At 44.2% G+C, this 21,603-nt stretch overlaps 1 protein-coding gene across 1 annotated transcript in view; it reads left to right on the plus strand.

Annotated features, from left to right (window-relative positions):
• Positions 1-21,343, plus strand: part of Fgf10 (fibroblast growth factor 10) — an 84,145-nt gene extending 62,802 nt beyond the window's left edge. Inside the window, exons 2-3 of the mRNA XM_004647297.2 lie at positions 12,667-12,770; positions 18,606-21,343. Of these exons, the coding sequence (XP_004647354.1) occupies positions 12,667-12,770; positions 18,606-18,803 (302 nt within the window). The 3' untranslated portion in view covers positions 18,804-21,343. The remainder of the gene's footprint in view (positions 1-12,666; positions 12,771-18,605) is intronic.
• The last annotated feature ends 260 nt before the right edge of the window (positions 21,344-21,603 follow it).

Consider the following 21,603-nt stretch of genomic DNA (forward strand, 5'->3'; position numbering starts at 1 on the left):
TAAATTGTTTTCCTGACTTGTTATTTTGTATAGTATGGGCATGCATAATTGAGACCGGGGGCGGTGGCACACTCCTGTAACACTCCCAGCTCTTGGGAGGCTGTGAACAGGTGGAGCACTAAGAGTCCGATCTAGTAGTGAGATCCTGAACACCCTGTAGACCCTGCCCTGAAATACAAAAAATAAAAAATATAAATAAATAATTTCTTTTTCTTTCTTTCTTTCTTTCTTTCTTTGTACTGGGGATTTGAGTCCCAAGCATTTCTACAGAGCTACATCCCTAGGACTTGTAAATGTTTATGCTTTTGTGGTTTTTCTTTCTTTCTTTCTTTGTACTGGGGATTTGAGTCCCAAGCATTTCTACAGAGCTACATCCCTAGGACTTGTAAATGTTTATGCTTTTGTGGTTTTTTTGTTTGGTTGGTTTTATTTGTTTGTTTGTTAGTTTGAGATACGATCTTTCTAAGTCATTAAATTTCTTCCCAGGCTGAGCTAGAATTTGGATCCTCCTGCTTCATCCAGTCAGAGGGCTGGGATTACAAGTGTGTACCACCACACACAGCTAGATTTGTTCATTTCACTTTAATTATTATTTGACTATACTGTAAAAGCTAGGCAAGATTTAGCAAGTCAGATTCCCTCTTGCAATTTGTGATATGCATTAAATAATATTGAAATTGTCTTTTGTGGAGAAATACTTTCAGATTTTAACAGATAAATATAAATGAATGCAGAAACAGGCTAACATACAACAACGCATATGTTACAGATTTTGAAAGCATGAATAGCTAATTAACAGTGGTAGTTATAGTACTATTTTTATTGTCAAACCTGTTGCTCAGATTAACAGATATAGTTATGTAAGATTGGATAAATAATTGACTATGAACACCCACTTTCAAGAAATCTTAATATTTTTTCCTTGTCTTTTTCAAAAATTTATTTTAAAGAGAGTATAATGACTGATACGGCCTTAGAGGTAGTACACATTTAGAGGAGCAGGATGAGAGCGTCCAGCCAGGGTTTGTGTTGCACACTGCCACCCTCCAGGTAGTTGCTCACATCGCAGATGGCAGTGTAGAGTGTTAGTCGAGGTGAAAATTCTAAACATTAACTGCTATTAAAAAAAAAAAAAAAACTGATGGAAAATACTAGTACAGTCTTCTCAGCCATCCTGTGTGTGTACTTGCATGTTTTCCCCCTTCCTTTTTTTCCTCTTTTCTCCTTTCTCTCCTCTTCATTGTTTAATCCTTAAATTCAGTTTCTTTCCATTTTTACTGTATCTATTATACCTTTCAGGTTTTATTTCTTCTTTCAGGTTCTTACACTAGGAAGACAATATGGTATTTACAAGGGTGGGTCTGATTTATTTCACTATGAGTATAGCCTCTAGTTGCATCCACTTACCTATAAAGGCTTAGAGTATTCTTTCTTTATAGCTGAGTAATACTCCATTATATAAAAACACCACATCTTTCATCCACTCCTCAAGTGAGGGGCATTTTGGTTGTTTCCAAGATTTGGCTGTGACAAACTATGCTGCTGTAAACACAGGTGCACATGTATCACTATGGTATGATGTTTTCAGTTCTTTTGAGAAGATACCCAAAAGCAGAGTAGCTAGATTGCATGGGATTTCCAGTGCTAGTCTTTTGAGGAGGCTCCACACTGATTTCCACGGTGGCTGCACCAGTCTACACTCCCACCAGCAGTGCAGGAGGGTTCCTTTTTCTCCACGGCCTCTCCAGCATTTGTTGTTAGTTGGTTTCTCTTCATGACAATAAAAACAGACAGTATAACAACCATTGTTAATTAGCTTTTCTGTTTTGAAAATCTGTAACATATGTATTGTTGTATGTTACCGTATTTCTGGTTTTTTGGTTTGTTTTTGCTTAGGTTTTTACTCTTCAAAATAAAATTGAACTTAAAAAAATTTAGAATTTACAAATGAATACATTTCCTAGAGGTAAAATATTGTGAGATTTTGTCCAGTTGAACCTAAATGTAGTGTAAAGTTCAGGGCAGCTTCTCCTTGAACGTTGTTCTTCCAAGTTTGAGGCGCGGGGCCAGGGGTTCGATCCCTGGGCTTGCCGTGCTGGCCCCACCACCAAATGCGCTGAGATGACACTTGAGCCTGGGCATGGTGGCGTGAGCCATAATCCCAGCTCTTGGGATGCTGTAAACAGGCAGATCACTAGAAGTCCAATCAGATAGGAAGACCCTGAACACTCTGTAGACTCTTCCCTAAAATAACAACAACAACAAATTAAGAGTTATAGTAATTTTGAGTAAAATTTAAATTGAGGAAAATCAAACATTACAAATAGCATAGTTTAGACATATCTTATTTATTTATTTATTTATTTTATTTATTTTTGTGGTGCCAGAGATCAAACTCAGGACCTTGCGCTTTGAGGCAGGTGCTTCAGCCCCCGTGCTATCTTCCTGGCCCCTAGACATATATTTGAGTAATGCAAGCCACACAAAATCAAGGCAACTGAGAAATTTTTTTTTGAGTGTTTTGTTCTCTGTTAATGTTCAGTTTTTGGCTTTATAGTCCTCTGTTTTGTCCTCTAATCTGAATCTCAGAAAAACATGTGGTTGTTGTAATGTATCTCTTGTTCTTCAATGCTGAAGTTTCAGCACATTTTATTTGACAGCGCTCTAGCACTTCCACCAAGAGGAGTGCTCACATCTCACTGGACAGAGTTATCTTTTTTTCTTTTTCTTTTTTTCCACTCAACCTCCACAAGGTTTTAGAGGCTTCTCAAGTGTCCCCATTGGTTCTTTGTAGACAACACCTCCAGGAAGACTTCCCCTTAGCCACCAGCATTCATTTTGAAAACCAGAATTATTAGTTTTTTTCCTTAAAAGGTGGGCGAACTTTCTTAAGAACATGTTATTTCAAGCTAATGTAGGCACTGCTTTTTGTATAAACTGTAATACTAACTTTCTTTTAGCCTACCATAGTGAGAGAGACCATAGCATGTCAAGTGCATCCACTCTGACTGGAAATCTCTTTAAGACTTGTTGACCCAAGACTGAGTGGAACACCAAAAGGTTTTGGTGACTACTAAAAGAAGCATACCTAAGTTCCATTTTTCATTTGTTATTTCTAAATGTCGTATTTCCTGGATTCTATATCAGGTTCTTTTTATGTTTTGTTTTGTTTTTATGTACTTGGTTGTTACAAGGTCTCACTAAGTGGCTCGGACTCAGGGTGATCCTCCTGCTTTCAGCCTCCTCAGCTCTGGGATTACAGGTGTGCACCACTAAGCCCAGACTCCGTGGCAGGCCCAGCCCACCCTGGGGGTGAGGCCAGCGCCATGTGGTGCTGGGATCAACCCGTGGTCCCTGCGCTTGCCTAGGCGGGCACTTAGTCTGCCAAGTTGTCTCGCCCGCCCCATATCAGTTCTTTACTGTATTTCACCAAAGTACTGACACTCCCTCCCGCCATCTAGTTAGGGTTCCAGCGTCTTCCTTAGCTTCCTCCATGTCCCCTGTCACTTTTTTACATAGTCTGTAATGGAATGTCTCACTCACACCTTTTTTTTAAAAAAAAAAAAAGAGAATAAAACATGATAAAAGGCACTTTTGAGCTGTACTGGCCCCACCCCCGGGGTGTGCTGAGATGGCGATTGAGACTGGGTGTTGTGGCGTACCTGTAATCCCAGCTCTTGGGAGGCTATAGACTGGGGATCGCTACGAGTCCGATCTAGTAGTGAGACCCTAAGAGTCTACACCCTGTAGACTCTTCCCTAAAATAACAAAAAATAAAAAAATAAAAAAAGCTACTTTTGAAGTCTTGTTTTTGTGCTTTTTCACAATACATTGGCGTGCTAACCCGGTACCTGGATCCCCGTGAAAGTGCCCCCCGAGGTGCCCTGTGTGCTTTAATGGTGACCAGGAGTGAGAGTGCGGAGCTGTCATCCAGCTGCAGCCCCAGGGCGCTGTTTCCTCCTCTGTGGGCTGCCCAGTTGGAGGGCATTTGCACAGAGCTGGGGGCAATTAGCAGTTCCACCCTGGTGTCCGGCAACACCTGGAAAGCCCTAGTCAGGAGAGCCTTGGCCTTACCAATTCTTGATTAACCATCCCCTTTCCAGCAAAACCTGAATCTTTCCTCCCAGGAGGCTAAGGTAGAAAAGCCTAGCTGGTGGTTATAGAGGGCAAGGAAGTGAGTGCTCCAGTGTGTCACATGTGTGTGAGTGGGCAAGCAGTCTTTTTGCACAATTAAGTCAAAATGTGTCTTCCACAGTCAGTATGTCTATTTCTCAGTGAATGCCGTAATTACGCGCTCTCTAGGCAGCCGTGGAAAGTGCTGGAGGCTAGTTCTGCATTCTTATTATTCCATAGCATGTGGAAGGCTTGGCACACTTACAGAACGCATGGTCAAAGCGAACAGTGAGCTGGAGTCTCTCAGACTTGTTCCACGTTAAATATTTTACTACTTGGGTCTATTTGTGCTTAGCTAATTTATAAACGCCGTTGCATTGAGTTGGACTTTTTCCTGCGAGAAAGCCAACATCAAGATGTGCTGTGCTGATCCATTTTATTTTTCATTAAATTAAGGTAGAAAAATACAATCTATTATAGTGAGTTGCATTAAAGAAATTCATAAAAACTTCAGTAAATGGGGTAGACTTTTTATAGTGCTATATTTAGGGTAAATATCTATATTGAAACAGTGGCTGTTTATTGAAATATGCCAGGTAGTAATTTCTGCAACCACTTATGTCAGCTTTCAGTTTTCTTTTCATTTTATAAACAACCAGTGGTGATCGGACTCAAGTAAATTAGAATGAATTGCTTCTGGGTAAGCAACGAGATAGATCCGTGTACAAAGCATTTAGCTGATATGAAATCTGGGCCTGGCTGCCAATGGCTCACAAAGGTCTGCACAGACCTCGCGACGTGCGAACATGAACGTGGGCTGAGGGTTTACCTTACGGGGCTCTGTGGAACCTTCCTGCAGGTGCGTGGGTGAGCCCTCGGCCTCTCTGGATCTCACACTGTGCCATCTGTTGGGAAGAACAGAGTCAGAGCACAGCAAGAAATGAAACACTTCCTATAGTTAGGGGACAGGCAAGAGGGCACAGAAAGGACAGGAGCCCTGTGGAGAGGGGTGGTTATCAGAGGAAGAACGTGGAGAATGTTGAAAGTGCCGTGGCAGGGCCTGGGTCAGTGTGTGTGCTACGCTTTGGCAACATGGTACTTTCTTAAGCCAAAAGCCAGCAGGGCCCTTGGGGTCCCTTTTAGGGACAGAGGCATTGCAGGTAGAAGCCAAGCTAACGTTGACGCAAGCCTCTCCGCACTGTCCAGGAGGCGTGAGCGACACAGGATGGTAGCTGCAGCCACCCTCCCGAGTGTCACCATGCCACATTTAAAAAGGAGGGAAAATATTGTTAGTTTAAATATAGTTCTATGATGGAAATTATTTAGCTCTTAGAAATTAGATATTTAAAAATGAATTACTTCACAGAAGCCTAGAATCCACTGGATTCCTCACAGGTAACAGTACAGTTTATTTTCTGAAACTGTAAGCAGAATCATGTTTTGAACAAATTCAAAGCTACAGCTACTAGCTGAAATAGCAACTGCTGTTATAATTTTTCCCAAACTGGTGCTTGTGAAGTAGGTGATATGATATTAGATATTAAGAATATTATCCAATTGTTATAATTTTTACAACACAGGAATAATTCCTACATTTGTTTTATCATAGACAGGGAAGCAGATTTTTTATGTTTGCCCCAGAATAACAGCGTTACGTTTGTTCAGATGCACGCTCTTCAGAATCCAACTAAAAACAAGTTTCCAAGTCAGGCCTTGCTCTTAGCTTTTGCTCAGTTCTAGCAGGCCTTCAGATCAGTCTCCAATTCACACTCATCTAGCGCGTGGGTACCTTTGAGTGTCCCTCCTCCACGGCTGATGCAGGGATCAAAGCTAGTGCTGGTGACCTGGATTCGTCCGGAAAAGCGCTCAGTTTCGCTTAGTCATCTCTATGAGAACAACAAATGGTAAACCTTGAAGATTTAGGTGCCAGGTTTCTGTTCAGTGACCAAGTCTGAGTTCTAGAAGATGCTGTATGGCCGTTCATCTCTTCGTGTTCAAAAATGATTGCTTTGGAGGGCCGGTGAGATAGCTCAGCGGACTAAGCACCTGCTTAGGCAAGTGCAGGGACCAGGGTTCAGTCCCCGGCACCAATGCTGCCTGTCCCCCCACCCCAGGCAAGCTGAGCTGGACACGGAGACCAGGCCTGGTGGTACACGCCTGTAATCCGAGTGCTGGGGAGGCTGAGACAGGAGGATCAATGTAAGTCCAAACTGCATTGTGAGACCCTGTATCAAAAACAAAACAAAACAAAATGATTACTTCCCTAAAATGCCTTGGAGTCTGACAATGAAGCGTATCATGGAACACAGACAAAGGTAATAAAAGCGGCTGTTGCTGCCATCTATTTCATTCAAGTAAGGCTTCAGGATGAGAAACGAGAGAGCTTTGATGTCACACCGACCGTGCGCAAGCTGGCCTGTCAGCAGTTCACATTACAGGGGTACCTGGGATGTGCTTTCTGAAGATTAATTGCAAGCAAGTTTAAGGGCATTGAAATGCATGACCTGAGGGTCACTTCCAGTATAACTGTGCTCTCTACCCCCCTTAGGTTCATGCTCCAGCAAATGCTGTTTACCTCATGAAGGCTGAGCGCCCCTGTGACCCGGGCGGGCCTCACGCCGTGCTCGTGGCCATTCCAGTCCAGTGTGTGCTTGCGGCACACGCAGTGTTGTGCCAGTTGCTTTTATTTTTTCATTTTCACTTTATTTGGACGTGGACTATTAATGCACTTTAAGTTTTGCAGATGGGACTGTACCATCGGAAATAATCTCTATTTAATGAATGTTCATATTTGCCACCCCAAGCCCGTTATGGGGCTCCCCACGCATTGGTCAAGTTTTTCATTCAGTGAATGTAGAGGAGCATGTTGATTATTATGGTCCCCTGAGAAAGACGCTGTGCAGAGTGTAGAGAGCCGGTGCATCCTAACAGAAGGCTACGTGGACTACGGTGTCGCCCCTGCTGGGTGGGGCCGCACGAACCCTGCAGCGTGCAGTGTAGTGTGAGGGCCATGTGGAGGGCTGCAGCAGCAGGACCCAAGAGACTGGTTTTGGACTCTGAGGGTAACTTAGGAGGAAGAGAGTTAGCCTGGAAACCCGTATGGCACGTGTCCACCGTTTCCTCCTCCTCGCCCCTCCTGCTGCCCTGCTGCGCCTCGTGGTCCCTTTCCTCAGCGCAGAAGGTCTAGGTTTCTTCATTGTGGAAAGCCGGGGCGACACCCTGACCTCTCACAGAGCATTTAGTATAATATCTTTGTATTGTGATTGTTCATGTGTGTCCTTGTCATGTTCAGCTTTAAATACTGCAGGCAAACTGCACCTGATTGTGTTATCCTTGCTTTGGTTGTTGTTGACAAACACGCTTTTATTAGTATCAGGTGACATGGATTTAAGCATCAGTGCAAAGCCAGCACAGTAACCTGTCTCAGGCTTTCAGCACAGAGTATCTCTTTAGAAACTCCCTGCAGACTGTGTCTTGCGTCTTCGCCGCGGTCAAGATGAAAGCGAACGTTAAGCCGCCACGCATTCACTCACTCTAAAGTTCTAACGCATCTTCACATTCTGCTTATATAGAAAGGAATACTAGGGGTTTGCATTTATTTTTCAAATACCTCTTTTTTCCTGTCTGTATTCACTCTGTTTAAAAAAAAAAAAGGTGTATTTGCTTTTCATTTTTTCCGTTTCTGTCCATGAAAACATTACTAAAGAAGAAAGCACTCCCAGGCCAGTGGCTGCCTTGCCCCAGCGGCTCCGGCAGCGGCCGAGGCTCGCGTCCGGAGGAGGCCTTCAGGGCCTAGCAAGCGCTGACCGCTGTGCACTCGGACTCCACGAGTTTAGAAAGATGACTTAGTGGAAGCTGTGGCTTTTAGCTTGTTTTCGTGGGGCTCAGCAGCCCGCGGAAGTCTCCCCATCCTGCAGCCGCGGCCCCTCCGCAGGCAGCACCTGCGGATCCGGCTGATAGCACCCAACTCCCCTCACCATTGCTTTGGTAATGCAGTGATGACCAACTTTTTTTTTTTTTTTTTTTTTTTTAAGTTTTACAACTCAAAATAAACTTTGTAGACTTCTGTTGTTTACCTAAATTTACTAAATGTTGCTTTGTAAAATGCATTTATTTTATACGTTGTATTATAACTTACGTATATTTTAAATTATACATAATTTTAAAACTACGACGCTTCCCAGTTGCTCGCGTCCGTAGGATCCGCTCACGATCGCGGAGCTGAGCCCGGTTTGGGGCCCGGTTCAGCGCTGCCCGCGTTCTCCCTCGATTCCTAACCTTGGCCGACGACCAGAATTTCCTGACTGTTTGGAAAGCGCTCCCCCGTGCCCCCCGAATGGCTTTCCTCCGGCTTCCCTCCTTCCGCGGAGCCCCGCCGGCCCTGCAGACCTCGCCCAGGGCCTCCCGGGCCAGCGCGCTTCATGGCGCTCTTCTCCGCATTTGCCTCCTTCCCAGGAGAACACAGTCTTTTCTAGGCAAGAGTTACAACTTCTCTGGCTTTGTATTTCCAGTTCTTAAAAGAATGCCCTTTTCCTACTACACCTCTCAAGTGTTTAAACTACACTGTCCAGATGCCCTTAAATAGATTTACAGTACCACCTGGCATGTTCATCTTCGGATGGCTAACAAAGCTGAAATGACTATAACTAAATGTAAATCACAGACTTTCACTACAAGAAGATGTCTTTTAATTTACAAAATACCTGAATTAGATGAATGAGAAATGCGCTTTACATTTCCTTTTATTGATGCCATAATTCTCAGGTGTTGCTTGCCTTCCTATAGCTTGTATTTGTGAGCTAATTGTGCACGGAGCTGTGTGAGTTACAGGAAGCACATGGCCTTGCGCTCTTCCCTCCCGCCCTCCGTGCCAGGCTGCTCTTTCGGTCAGCACTGAACTTTACATTTCGGTAAGCGTGCACAGAGAAACAGGCTGTCACTTGGACACACCACTAACAAAGGACTGGCCCCTCTTCCCAGAATAAGTGTTTGGGCACGCTTGATCTCCAGCGAAGATGAACAGAGAAAAATGTGAAAATTTCTCTTGAAAATCAGAGAAGCCTTCTAGTAGCATCCCCAAGAAGGTCACTGTCACACTCACGGATTTTATAATAACTGCAGTCACTATCCATTATTCATAAGTTCATCTCAGTTTATAATTTCACTAGCATATAGTACACCAGAAATTATTTTGGTAACTCAGAAGCACATAAAATAATGCAGGATTCCTTCTACTCTGAATCACTGCTGAACTTTTTCAAGTTGGAGAAGACAAATACGTTTGGCATTATGTGAACATAAACAATGTGCACATGTACCGAAATGTCATATAGTACCTCATAAATATGTGTAGGTTTCATAAATCAATCTTAAAAATAAGGATTCTGTGGGCTGGCCAAATAGCTCAGCTGATTAAAGTGCCTGTTTAGGCAGACATAGGGGCCGGGGGCTTAATCCCCAGCCTGTCTTGCCGCCCCCACCCCCAGGGCACCCTGAGAAGGCAATTGAGACTGAGGGTGGTGGCGCCCACCCGTAATCCCAGCTCGTGGGAGGCTGAACACAGGCGGATCACTACGAGTCCAGTCTATGTAGTAAGACCCTGTACTAAAAAAATACAAAAAAAAAAAAAATAGAATTTTACTAAGTAGATAAATCTTTTTCAGTTAACCTTAACTGGTTATAGAGTAGAAAAAAATAACTGATTATTCTTTGCCCACTGAATTGCTATTTTGGGGGAAACACAACCGGTGTGTATCCAAGCTGAGTGTGGTCTGTCTGCTTTGTACTCGGAGAAATAACTGAAGATTGGGAATGTACACTGCATGATGTTCTTCTTCATGCCATCTCAGTGTTTTGCTGACTCCATATTCAGCTTCAGAAGTCTTGGTTTATTCCTTCCCAATGTCATTCTTTATTCCTCTTTTTTCCTATAAATTTCTAGTTTCAAAAGCACACCTAAGAAGCATCTTGTCATTTACTGACAGTACTGTACTTGTTTCTTGGGAGGAGATGGGCAGCATCCTGGATACTGTATCTCTTCCCTGCTGTACCTCTCTGGCTTGTGACGTGAAGGCTACTTGGTCTTTGTCTCTCACGCGTGGACATCGTCCTCCGCGGAGGCCTGCTGCTCATGGTTTCCTAACAGGAGCCTCTTGTGGGAAAGAAGGGAAAGCTGTTGTGGAGAGGAGCAAAGGCAGTCAACAGCGGCAAGCAGGGGCTTGTGGCACTGGGTCTGTCACCACGGGGTCTCACTACTAGATCGGACTCGTAGTGATCTGCCTCCCAAGAGCTGGGATTACGGTCACGTGCCACCCTCACAATGGCCGTCTCAGTGCGCCCTGGGAGCAGGGCCAGCACGACAGGCCCGGGGATTGAGCCCCTGTCCCCTGCACCTGCTTGCAGGAGCTTTAATCTGCTGAGCTATTTGGCCAGCCCTTGTCATCACTGATTTATGCTACTTTATTTCCTGTACGTGAGCTATGTAATGTCAGAGACTTTAATTTTTAAATCTGCGATAAAACATGATAATGCATCTTTGGAGGACTATTGTGACAATCAAACTATAAGAAAATAGTTTCAAAATTTTGTAGGTGTGTGTGTGCGCGTGCGTGTGCCTTGCGGGGAGCAACAACCCCCTTTCAGCCTCTGCACTCGTCCCTTAGTTTGGGTTTGCTGCGCTAGTGAGATGCTCTGAGTGAAGAGCTGCTCTATGCGCTGTTAGGTCAGAAGATTCCTCCAGGGCACAGTGGCCTGCGGCATGCAGTCGGGGCGCAAGACTCTCACAACATCAGCTTTGTAGCGGGAGTGTGCTAGGACTTGCGTTAGCCTCCAAGAGTGCCCTGCGAAGGAAGATCAGGAAGGAAGACGTGTCTGTCAGGAGTGAGCCATGTCGCCTTCGGGGAAGTACCTGGACTCCTTTACCTACTGTACAGAGCAGGATAGTGTTTCTCATGATAGATACACAGGATAAATGGCAGTCTGTTGCGGTTTGTGTCTGCATGTGTCCCCCCAAAGCCTGATATAGTCATGGGGGGTGCTTTTCAGGGGCAGCTGAATCTGGAGTTTGTGACTGTTCCTTTCTAGTGCTGGGATACGGGTGGGAGTGCTACTCCCACCCTGGGGTGGGCAGCTGCATGCACTATAAGGGATGTAAAGAACTTTCTCTTGTGCTCCTCCCTTTCTGCTCTTGCTGCTTTTGCTGTCTTCTGCCACCTTGCCTGTTGGCCCTATGCCGTGCCACCCTGCCTTGGAGCCAGCCGAGTATGGACTGAACCCTGCACACACCATGGACAAAATAGGCCCTTTGTCCTTTAACTTCGGGTGTCGGGGGTTTTGTTTCAGCAATAAGAAAACTGTAACTAAGACACGGTCTACGAATGCCTTTCAGCTCCTCTGGACTGTGCCAGTAGACTGGGTCCGTGCTGTGCGCGATTTACACAGCCTGCTAGCTACGTGACTTGGGTAGGAAGCTCCCGCTGAGCTTCTTTCCTCTGATGGGAACTGGGATACTAAGCAGCAGGCCTGCTGCAGTGTGCTGCCTCCTGCGTCCTCTCGAGATCACGAGGGAGGTACAACCAGGCAGCCCATTTTACAGACGAAGTTGAAACCCGAAGCAGTACGGGGCCGTCTCCGGGCTTTCGTCTATAAAGGCAGAGCCAGCAGTCAAACCCAGATCCCTGGATCCAGACACCACACAGCAAATGCAGGGCTGCCTGCTCTCCTGCGGACCGGCCTTCCTGATAGTCAGGAAAGTTGCTTTAGCCCTGAATCTTCACCTACGATGGGCAGGTTCTTTGAGTATCGTGTCAAATGCATTGCCTGGTGCTACCTAAATACTTTTCAGATGAAATTATCTTACATGCACCAACCTGAGCTTGGGTATTGGCAGGAAAAGACCCGATCTGTCAGTGACTCCCTCAGTTTTCTATTTCTGCTAGAAAAATAAAAAAAATTCTCCTACTCAGAGTGCTGATTCCATTGTTTCAAAGACATTGTTAAAGCTGGGATTAGTCTTTTGGAATATCACAGTGTCAATGTATTTGCCAAAAATGAATTTATAAACTGACTGTAGCCAAGAGATTTAGCTTATCTGAGAGTCTTATGAATAAAAAATAGTTTACCATTGTTTTTACAGATTGAAGTAAATCTGACATTATTGACATATGCTATGGATTTAATTTAATACCATAGTACAGATGGGGGCTCTGATAAGTTTTTGTGAAATCTGGGCTAAGATGAGTAGAGTTGTTTCAATATTTATGGAGTTGAAAATGCAGAGTTAGCAAAGGAAGCATTTTAATTAGAACAATATTTTTCTGTACATGCTCAGGGTATAATGGAAGGGAATCCTTTTACAGCCTTATTGCTTGTTTCCATATATTTACTGGAAATATTTGCTGGGTTTTTAAAAACAGGTTTGGTTGAGCCTTCCCCTCCCCTTTTTTTAACCATTTGTTTTACAACCACCAGCACATACTTAACATTGTCTTTTGATTTTACTTTCAACTAAATCTGTGAGACTGTTTCCAGTTACCCTTTATTTGTCTGCTTTAGGTATCCTGGAGATAACGTCGGTGGAGATCGGAGTTGTTGCTGTCAAAGCCATTAACAGCAATTATTACTTAGCCATGAACAAGAAGGGGAAACTCTACGGCTCGGTAAGCATTCGCTTTTGTTTCCAAAGCCCAGTGCGGCCGGTCAGCACCGCAGGGCTTGGCCGTTTCCTTCTGCAGTAGCTGGCTTCCTTCTTCTCCTCCTACGACTAGCAAAGAGAGCCCTGGGCAGCCCTCAGAGTCCCAGAGGTGGCAAAGTAGCTCGTCCAAAACTGCAGTGTCCCCTTTTGCTTGTCCATGAGCGCTCTGCACTGCAGACCGCTCTGCCTCTCACGAAGCTTCTGATCAGATTGGCACAGGGCTGCACCCAACTTGGAGAAGATTCGTCAAAGACAGAGGTGTCAAACCGAGCAGAAAACCATATTTGTGTGTGTGTGTGTGTGTGTGTGTGTGTCTGTGTGTGTGTATACATGCATTACAGTTGGCGATGAAACAGGGGCTCTGGGTTTTTGTATTTTATGAAAATCTGAAATGGAAAGACATTAATAAATGAATGAATCCACAGGTTGTTCAATGAACTTTAGAATTACATTTTCCTAGACCACAAACATTAACTCAGAGTATGCCAGGGCATCACAGACAGAAGGGAAAAAGTTACTCCTTGAAGTAAGGTCTCTGTGGAGCTGGAGTTCAGTCAGTGCCTCAGATACATACATACTGCACCTGTCTCGGCCTAGGCATGTTCAGTACATTGAATGTCACCTCTGCCACCATGGATCAGATGCACGGAGATCAATTCTCGTAGACTAAAGTCTCATCAAAATATTGCCTAGTTATTTTAGACTAAAATTGTAGTCATTGTTATAATTAAATTATAAGTGGTATAGCAGTTCATCCAGTTCAGGGTTTTAGGAGAAATGTGTCAATTATGTGAACATCTGCCACACGCCAGATATAGTTTAGCATTAGAAAGAAGTACGCCAAATGAGGCCTGACTTCAGTAATTGACACTGCATCTGGAAAATATTAATAACTGCAGCAGGATCATTACAGAACGACTAATTGTTAAACACGAGGCAAGCCGGCATAGAACCCAGGGCAGTACGTGGGCCAGGCAGGTGCCCTAGTGACGCACTGTATCCCAGCTACTTGACTTTGACTAGGGTCCTCACGCAGTTGTGAGCCTGCGCTTGGGTCTGCGACATCCCCGGAGCCTGCTGAGTGGCTGGCATGGCAGGTAGGTGCTTCGGCACCCAGCTGAAGCCCACCGTCAGCTTCCACCTCTTGGCTGCAATGGGAGTGGCGGCTGTGGGCCGTGCCGTGAACGTGGCTGCACTTCCTTGTGTCAGCCTGGACAGTCATCAGGGCTGCTCCGTGAATCGAAGGGCTTTGCTTTTTGTAGATTCTACTCTAGTAGAATACATTCAAGAACTCATAGGGCCGGGGAGGTAGCTTAGTAGAATAGGGACAGAGTTCAATACCTAGTTCTGCAAAAAAAGAAAGAAAGAAAGAAAGAAAGAAAGAAAGAAAGAAAGAAAGAAAGAAAGAAAGAAAGAAAGAAAGAAAGAGAACAAGAACTTATACACATTTTTAATTGCATGTTTGGAGCATATGTGACAACACCAATGGCTGGTAATAAAACCTGAGACACAGGACACTAAGATTGTCTCATTTTTGCCTAACCAGATCTTTCATTCATGCTACACTTTTTCTTGCATCAAAAATAATTTCACTTTCAATGTATTAATAAACTTACTTTCTCGAATAACGCAATGACTGGGGAGGGCTGGCTGCTCTCAAGCTCAGCTATTGGAATCAGCAGGAGGGCTGGTTACCACGGAGGCAGGGCCCAGGCCAGCTGCCCACTCTGTGCGTCGGCTGGCATCCAGAACACTACGTTTCCAGCGTGGCCCAGGGACTGCTGACGCTGCCCAGCTGCTCACAGCAGCCAGAGAACTGGTTATGGTCTGGAGCTAAAGCAGCCCAGCATTTAATTACATCAGGTCCACTTCTACCTGGGAGTTGGGCGTATGCGTACTGGGAAACGCACCTTTGCATAAGGGCCAGAGGAGGAATTGTAGGTAAATTCCTCTGTTATGTGCATTGCTGTGGTAAAGAACCTGAAAGAGCAGCGAATCACTCTAAAAACTGGTTCCACTTAAAAGCTCACATCGTGATCACGTTTGAGGCACGTTTTACTTTTCTTTTCATTCAGCTGGGTGCAGTGGCATGCGCCCGTACTGACAGCTATTCAGGAACGTGAGGCTGGAGGACAGCTCACGTGCAGGAACTTAGGGCCAGCCTGGGGAGTGGGATGAAACCCCATCTCCGACGTAGCCCTTTAGCTGTGCCCAGCCCTTTCCTTGGCCCACGCTTGTCAGGACTGCGGGTGAGAGGCCCAGGTGTGCGCTCTTGGACTGACTGTGACAGGTGCGGTCAGCCGAAAGCCAGTGCTGCTGCCCCGCTGCAGTAAGGTATAAACGTGAGGCTTTTATCGGTAAATGGACACAACTAGAGACCACACTTGTAGGTGACATAAATCAGAGCCGCGTGTATAAACATTGTACTGTCTCCCTAGTGTAAGTACCTGAGAGAGTACATGAAACCCAAAAGGTGACTAGATATTGTGGCAGGAAAAGAAAGTGCTCAAAGGAAGGAGCGACATGGGTGAAGGAAAAGAGAAAAGAAAGAAGAAAAGGAAACTTATGTATGTACACAGGACGGTGTGGATGAGTATACTGTTTTCTACTAGTCTGTTGAAAGGAACAGTTAATGCTTAAAATTGTTTCTTTTTAATTTTTTTTTTTACCAATTTTGCATGCTTGTGTCTGGTGATCGGAACAGCTACTTTGAAGATAACAACACGCAGTATCACAACTATGTGCAATTCCTATCATTTTGTTTAGTGAAATTCTATCTTTTTCTAATTTATCTTTTACTATTTTTATTCTCTTTAAAAATAAAAAAACTAAAATAAAATAAATAAATTTGAACAAAGAAGTCAATGCTTATTTAAGGTAAAGTCAGCTAATAGTAATTTATATTAATAAAATGCAAATAGTTTTAATTGAAATAAAATATTAAACTAATTCTAATAACCAGATATAAGTATTACTTATTATATAAGTATTAATTACTTACAGTCATTGTAATGCAAGGAGAAAGAGTTGCGCATGACACGCGAAGGCACCTGCGCATACCGCTGTAGCGCCGTCCTCCGCGTCTCCACCTTGGGGCTAGCTCCTCTTGTCCTTGGCCTCGTCCTGGGCTGGACGCTCCGCAAATTGATTTCTTTCTGTGTCCTTATTTAAGCCGGCTGCCAGTGTTGCTCTGCAGCCCCGGGTCGCAGCTCGCGGTGTAGCCGCGTGCTCTTGCTGAGGGAGGCTCGGGCGGGGCTCACAGGCGTGCAGGGTGGGCTCCGCGGAGCTGTCCAGCGTCCTGCAGTGCGCTTCACCTGACGTTTCAGTTGCCCAGCTCGCTCCTTAGCTCACACTTACCAGTGATTTGGGTAAGAGGACCGAGTGCATATTCCTTGATTTCTTTTGTTTGTTTTGGTTTTGTGCGGAACCAGGGATTGAACTCATGGCTGAATCGGGGATTGAACTCAGGCCCTTGTGCCTGCCAGGGAAGTGCTTAGTCTACTGAGCCTTCTCCCCTGCCTGCCTGAGCTATCTCCCTGACCTACTAGATTTTGATTTCTTTTCTCACCAGGTTGTACCTTCAAGAAGGTAGGATCAAGCCTGTCTCCTACTGTACCACAGAGAGTACAGGATTACCCGAGGTATAAACCTGACCACTCCTCCGTTGGCTGGACCATTAGAAAATCACTTTCTGTTCCTTGCCAGCCAGACTACAGAAGAATCACACTCTGCACCAGATATTCACTATTTTGTGATTTTCATTACTACTAGCAGTAGTGAAAAATTGTGATGTGTTTAATTAAGAGAAAATGTACTCAAATTGAATGTCCTGCCGAGAGTGGAACAGCAGTAAGAATTCTGTATCCAAACACTGCTGTCAAAACTTATGATTGCAGGGCCTGCTGAGCCGGCCCGTCCCTGGGGCGAGCTGAGATGGTGATTGAGACTGGGTGTGGAATCCCACCACTTGAGAGACTGTAAAAAGGAGAATCACTGTGAGTCTGATCTAGTAGTGAGACTCCAAGCACTCTGTAGACCCTTCCCTAAAAATACAAAAAAAAGTTATGATTCCATACCTAATATAATTCTATTCATCAGATGACAGCTGTTACTCCTGTCTTTACTTCTTTCCTGTAACTTCCATTAATTTCATAAGCCTTTCTGTAAAATCTCAATTAGGTAAACACTCAGAGTGATCAATTAAATCAACTCTGTATCTCTTCTCTTTTAAATATTATATTTGAATTTTATATTTAATTATGATTTTTAAAAATAGAAGCATATAGGACTAAAATCTCTAGGGATGGAAACTGAAGCTGAGACTAGCCCATAGAAATTTGAATAGTGCCATCAGGAATTTGTCAGTGTTCTAAGGTAAAAGAAGCCACCCAATAGAACCCTAAACGGAAATAAGCCTAAGTGCGTCTGATTTGCACGGAGAAAGTCCCGAGCCCCAGTGTCTTAGCTGCCGACCTCCCTGAGTCGGAACGTTAGCTGTGCTGCTGTCCCGCTGTATACTGCGGGTAGCTCTGAAGGCTGAGTCTTGCCATCCTCGAGAACCTCTTCTGTTACTGACTCCAGAGCCAGGCTCGGCTCTGTGGAGTGAGAGAGAATGAGACTCAGAACTGTGATTCCCTCTGGTTGCTTGGGACAAAGCCAAAGAGCTCTGGACGCAGGACCCGCCTGACCACGGTCGGGTCTCCACGCCTACACTTGGGAGTCCTTGTTAGCTGCCGTATTTGTAATTTCTTTACAAAACAGTTCACAAAGCATTTGTCATGTCCTAGTTTGCAAGCATGATTTGAGTGCAGAACGAAACTTATCAAAATTCCAGCTCATAGCGAACTACAAATGCTTTTAAACTTGGGAAATTTGGTTTTAGAAAAGAGGAAGGCTTCCCGCAGCTTTAGTTGCATCGTGCTGCTACGGCTTTCCCGCACAATTTCCCTTCTTTTCAGTACGTATTTGCTTGTAGATGTGCAGACAGATAGATGCCGAGTTCCATCAGCCCGTGTCTCCTGCAGTTCCGCGTGTCCCGCTCGACCTCTCTGGTCGCTGTGGAAGAAAGGTGATGGCGCTGTTCTTATTTCTAGTGTTGTTAGTCAGACATGTGCTCTGGACAGTCATTCTAGGCCCGTAAGCTGGCCACGTTCAAGCACACCAGCTTTTTCTAAAGGGCTTACTCGACACGTGATGGTTAATTAAAGTGCTTCATATGCTTTAAGTGAAGAGTGTGCTCTGCAGTTGTAAGTTTTGCTTTTCTATTTTTTAACCTGGAATTTAAAAGTTTATTCTCCACGAAAGCTGACCTAAGCGATTTTCTTTTTTAAAAAAGAATAAAATATTAGTTCACAAAGCAAGGCATTTTTTGTGTCCTAGTTTTGAAGCATTATTTAAGTGCAGAACAAATCCTACCAAAATTCCAGCTCATAACAAACTACAGACAAAAACCACTAGAAATGGTACAGAATTTCACTAAACAAGATGATCGGACTTCTACAATGATTGCTGTATTGCATATCTCTGTCTTCAGATTAGTTGCTCAGATTACCAAATATAAGCATAAAAAGTGGTCGAAATTAAGTAGAAGAAAAAGACACTTAATTATTAACTGTTCCTTTCAGTAGGCCAATAGAAATCAGCGGTACAGCTACCCAAGCTATCTGACATTTGCATCAACACGCGACTTTCCTGAACGTGGTCACTGCCGTCACGATTGCTGGCTGGATTCTCCACATGCGTGGTGTCCAGTGGAAGCGAGTGTTACCCTAGAGTAAAAGCTTGCTTTCTCTCTTTGCAGAAGGAGTTTAACAATGACTGCAAGCTGAAGGAGAGGATAGAGGAGAATGGCTACAACACCTATGCGTCCTTTCACTGGCAGCACAATGGCCGGCAGATGTACGTTGCGCTGAATGGCAAGGGAGCTCCCAGAAGGGGACAGAAGACACGCCGGAAAAACACATCGGCCCACTTCCTTCCGATGGTGGTGCACTCCTAGGAGGCAGCGTGTGGACGCCGGCACCGGAGGCTGTTTGCCAGAGTAACGACAGGAACAAGGCGCACTGGACGTGCCTGCTTGCTTCAAAGAAAGGAAGCCTTCAGGAGATTTTGTACTCGCTGCTGACCTCCGATGCTCCTTCACCAGCTCTGTGTCACGTGTTGTAACCACGACACAGGCAGATCACGTGGGACGAAGGTGTTCCCGAGAGAGCGACGTGGCTGGGCTCTTTGGTTGAGTCTTTGATTTTGAACCTCAGAGAGAACTCAAAGGACATGAAACGATCTGTTGAATGATCTTCGGGAAAGTTATTTATGGAACACGAACTCATACCAAAAACTTCGGTTGCTCATTCAAGCCTAATGACTCAGCGAGCAGCAGGACACGCAGGCATTTACTGGAAAGCACTTGGGTCGGGCGTCTGCGCAGCCACAGGCGCGCTCAGCGTGGGACGTGGAGAATCGGGCGGGAGCTACAGCTATACACGTGTTAGTGTGAAACTGCTCTAACAATACAAATAGTATGATATGCTTGTGCATTCTGCCTTCATCCTTTTCTATTTCTTCCTAAGTTATTTATTTAATAGGGTGTTAAATATCTTTTGGGGTTGTAAAGAGCACTGTCAGCAGCTGCCCTCTGATAGATGTTCTCTTTCTTGAGCACACTACACGCATGTTCATGACAAAGTGTTTTTGAAACCTGGCAAACACTTCGAAACTAGGAGAGGAGACTGGGGAGGCAGTCTGAGTGCCCATGTTCTGTCCGCTGACGTGTTTGCACTTCTGCAGTGAGAACATCGGGAATGAAAACGGCAGCGCTCTTGCTCAAGTGAGAGATGTCTGCGGTCATTTAGAAACGTGTGTTACTCCTGAAGCTTCCTTTCCTGTGAAATAGACCAGAAAGTCAAATTCTTCTCTTTGAATACCAATTCACTTCCAAGCATATATTAAACGAAGGAAAATTACTCGTGAAGTACATTTTAGTAGCCTACCCTCATTATTTACTAATCACGTCTTGCCCTGTGTCACAGTGGTGAGTGAGGGAACGCTGTCTTCGTATAATACGAGAACCCTTTGTGGGTCCCACGTAAAGTATCTCCCCTAAAGAAACCAAATTGGACATGAAGTGCAACTCTCCCAGGACCTAGAGCAAGTATATCCTGGTGTATGTGTAGCATGTCCAAACTGTATGATCTAATCTTCTCAAAACCAAATAAGCCTTATTTTCTATAAATTTAAAGAGCTTTAGAGTGTTCTGGGATGTAACTATTTCAAATTTCATTTTGTTAGAGCAGGTATAGAAAACAGTGCATAAGAACTTAAGTTTACCAGTCACCAACACATTGTAATCCATAAATACATGCATAAGTCTTATTTGCAGTGTCTGTAGTGATATAAAAATGTAGAAAAATATTATTTGTTCTAAATACATTAAGTAATAAGACTATATTGATGCTGCAGTTTTATCTTCATAGTTCTTGTTTTGAAAAAGTGTTTATTTTTCTTGTTTGGACAACAGTATTTTGGTATAAGGAAAAGACTCACCAATTAAGTCTAAACTCTGGAAAGGCTGGTGTTTTCCGACTCTCTTAGAACTCATTTGTGCTGCTGCCTAAGCAGCACTTCCAGTTGATTTTTAAGTTATTTAAAAATTAGTTTTATTAAGACATCTTCCCATAAAGCAATCCCGTAAAGGTCACATTTCATGATTCCTTTAAAAATTGGGCTCTTCAAAAGAAATACATGTGAGGCACGGTTGTTTGGCTTATGGCTAAATTTGAGTTTCATAATACTTTGCTTTCAACTTGCTTTTTGACAAATAGGTTTCTAAAAGTGTTTGATTTTCTGTGGTTGGAATCTGTACCTTAAATTTTAATTGGTAACTGAATCTGAGAAGTATAATGTAACGCATTCCTTTGAAAGTGAGATATCTTTTTTCTTTTATTTTAATGTAATAATTGTACCTGACACATGAAAATGGACCACCCACAACCAAAATTAAATGTTTGCTGAGACAAATATGGTATTAGATGACCACAGTAACAGCAAAGAGGGCACCCCTGGGCTCTTGTTTCACATAGCCACTTAGGTCACCAGCAAGACTGCGTGTAAACAGTCGCCATTGCAGTGCTCCAGACTCGACTGCTTCCAGCAAAACGAATCTGAGCTCGCAGAACCCGGAGGTGGGAGGCGCCTCACCCCTCCTCCCCTGCCCTCCTCAGCGCGTGTACCAGTAGGGGTAAAGACAGAAAGAGTTTGTAAGGAGCAGTAAAGTTATTCTGCATTGAAAAAAGGCATTTTGGCTCGCTAATGATACAGAATTCTGGTCCCTTTTGCAACTACTGAAGGAAAAGAAGTTCAATTTCTGAATGTTGTAGATTTAAAAAAATTAGAGATTTCGGGGCTTCTGCCTCTGTGGCCCACGGAGTTCCGAAGCATCAGTGCTGGCTCTGAGGGGAAGCCTCCTGAAGCCAGAGCCGCCGCCGCCTCCTACCTCCCAAAGGCTGAACAGTGTATAGTATGTTACGTGTAAATGAAAACAATAAAATGCTGGGTAAAGAAAATAAAACTGCTGTCCTTGTTTGTTTTATTAGCCTAAAAGTCTACCTGGTAATAAAGAGCGAAGCTGGAGGCTGCTTGGCAGGATGTGGTTAAGTGCCCCACAGCCCCAAACAACAACAGAAAAAAATTACTCAAACATTTATAAGGTTTCTTTAATGTTTTACATGTGTGAGTCGGCTGTCCTTACTCTAATAACAACCAAATGCTTTCTATTTTCCTAAGTATTCAGGTCTACCTCG

The sequence above is a fragment of the Octodon degus genome, unplaced genomic scaffold (assembly GCF_000260255.1).
Source record: "Octodon degus isolate 3935 unplaced genomic scaffold, OctDeg1.0 scaffold00299, whole genome shotgun sequence".
Classification (NCBI taxonomy): domain Eukaryota; kingdom Metazoa; phylum Chordata; class Mammalia; order Rodentia; family Octodontidae; genus Octodon; species Octodon degus.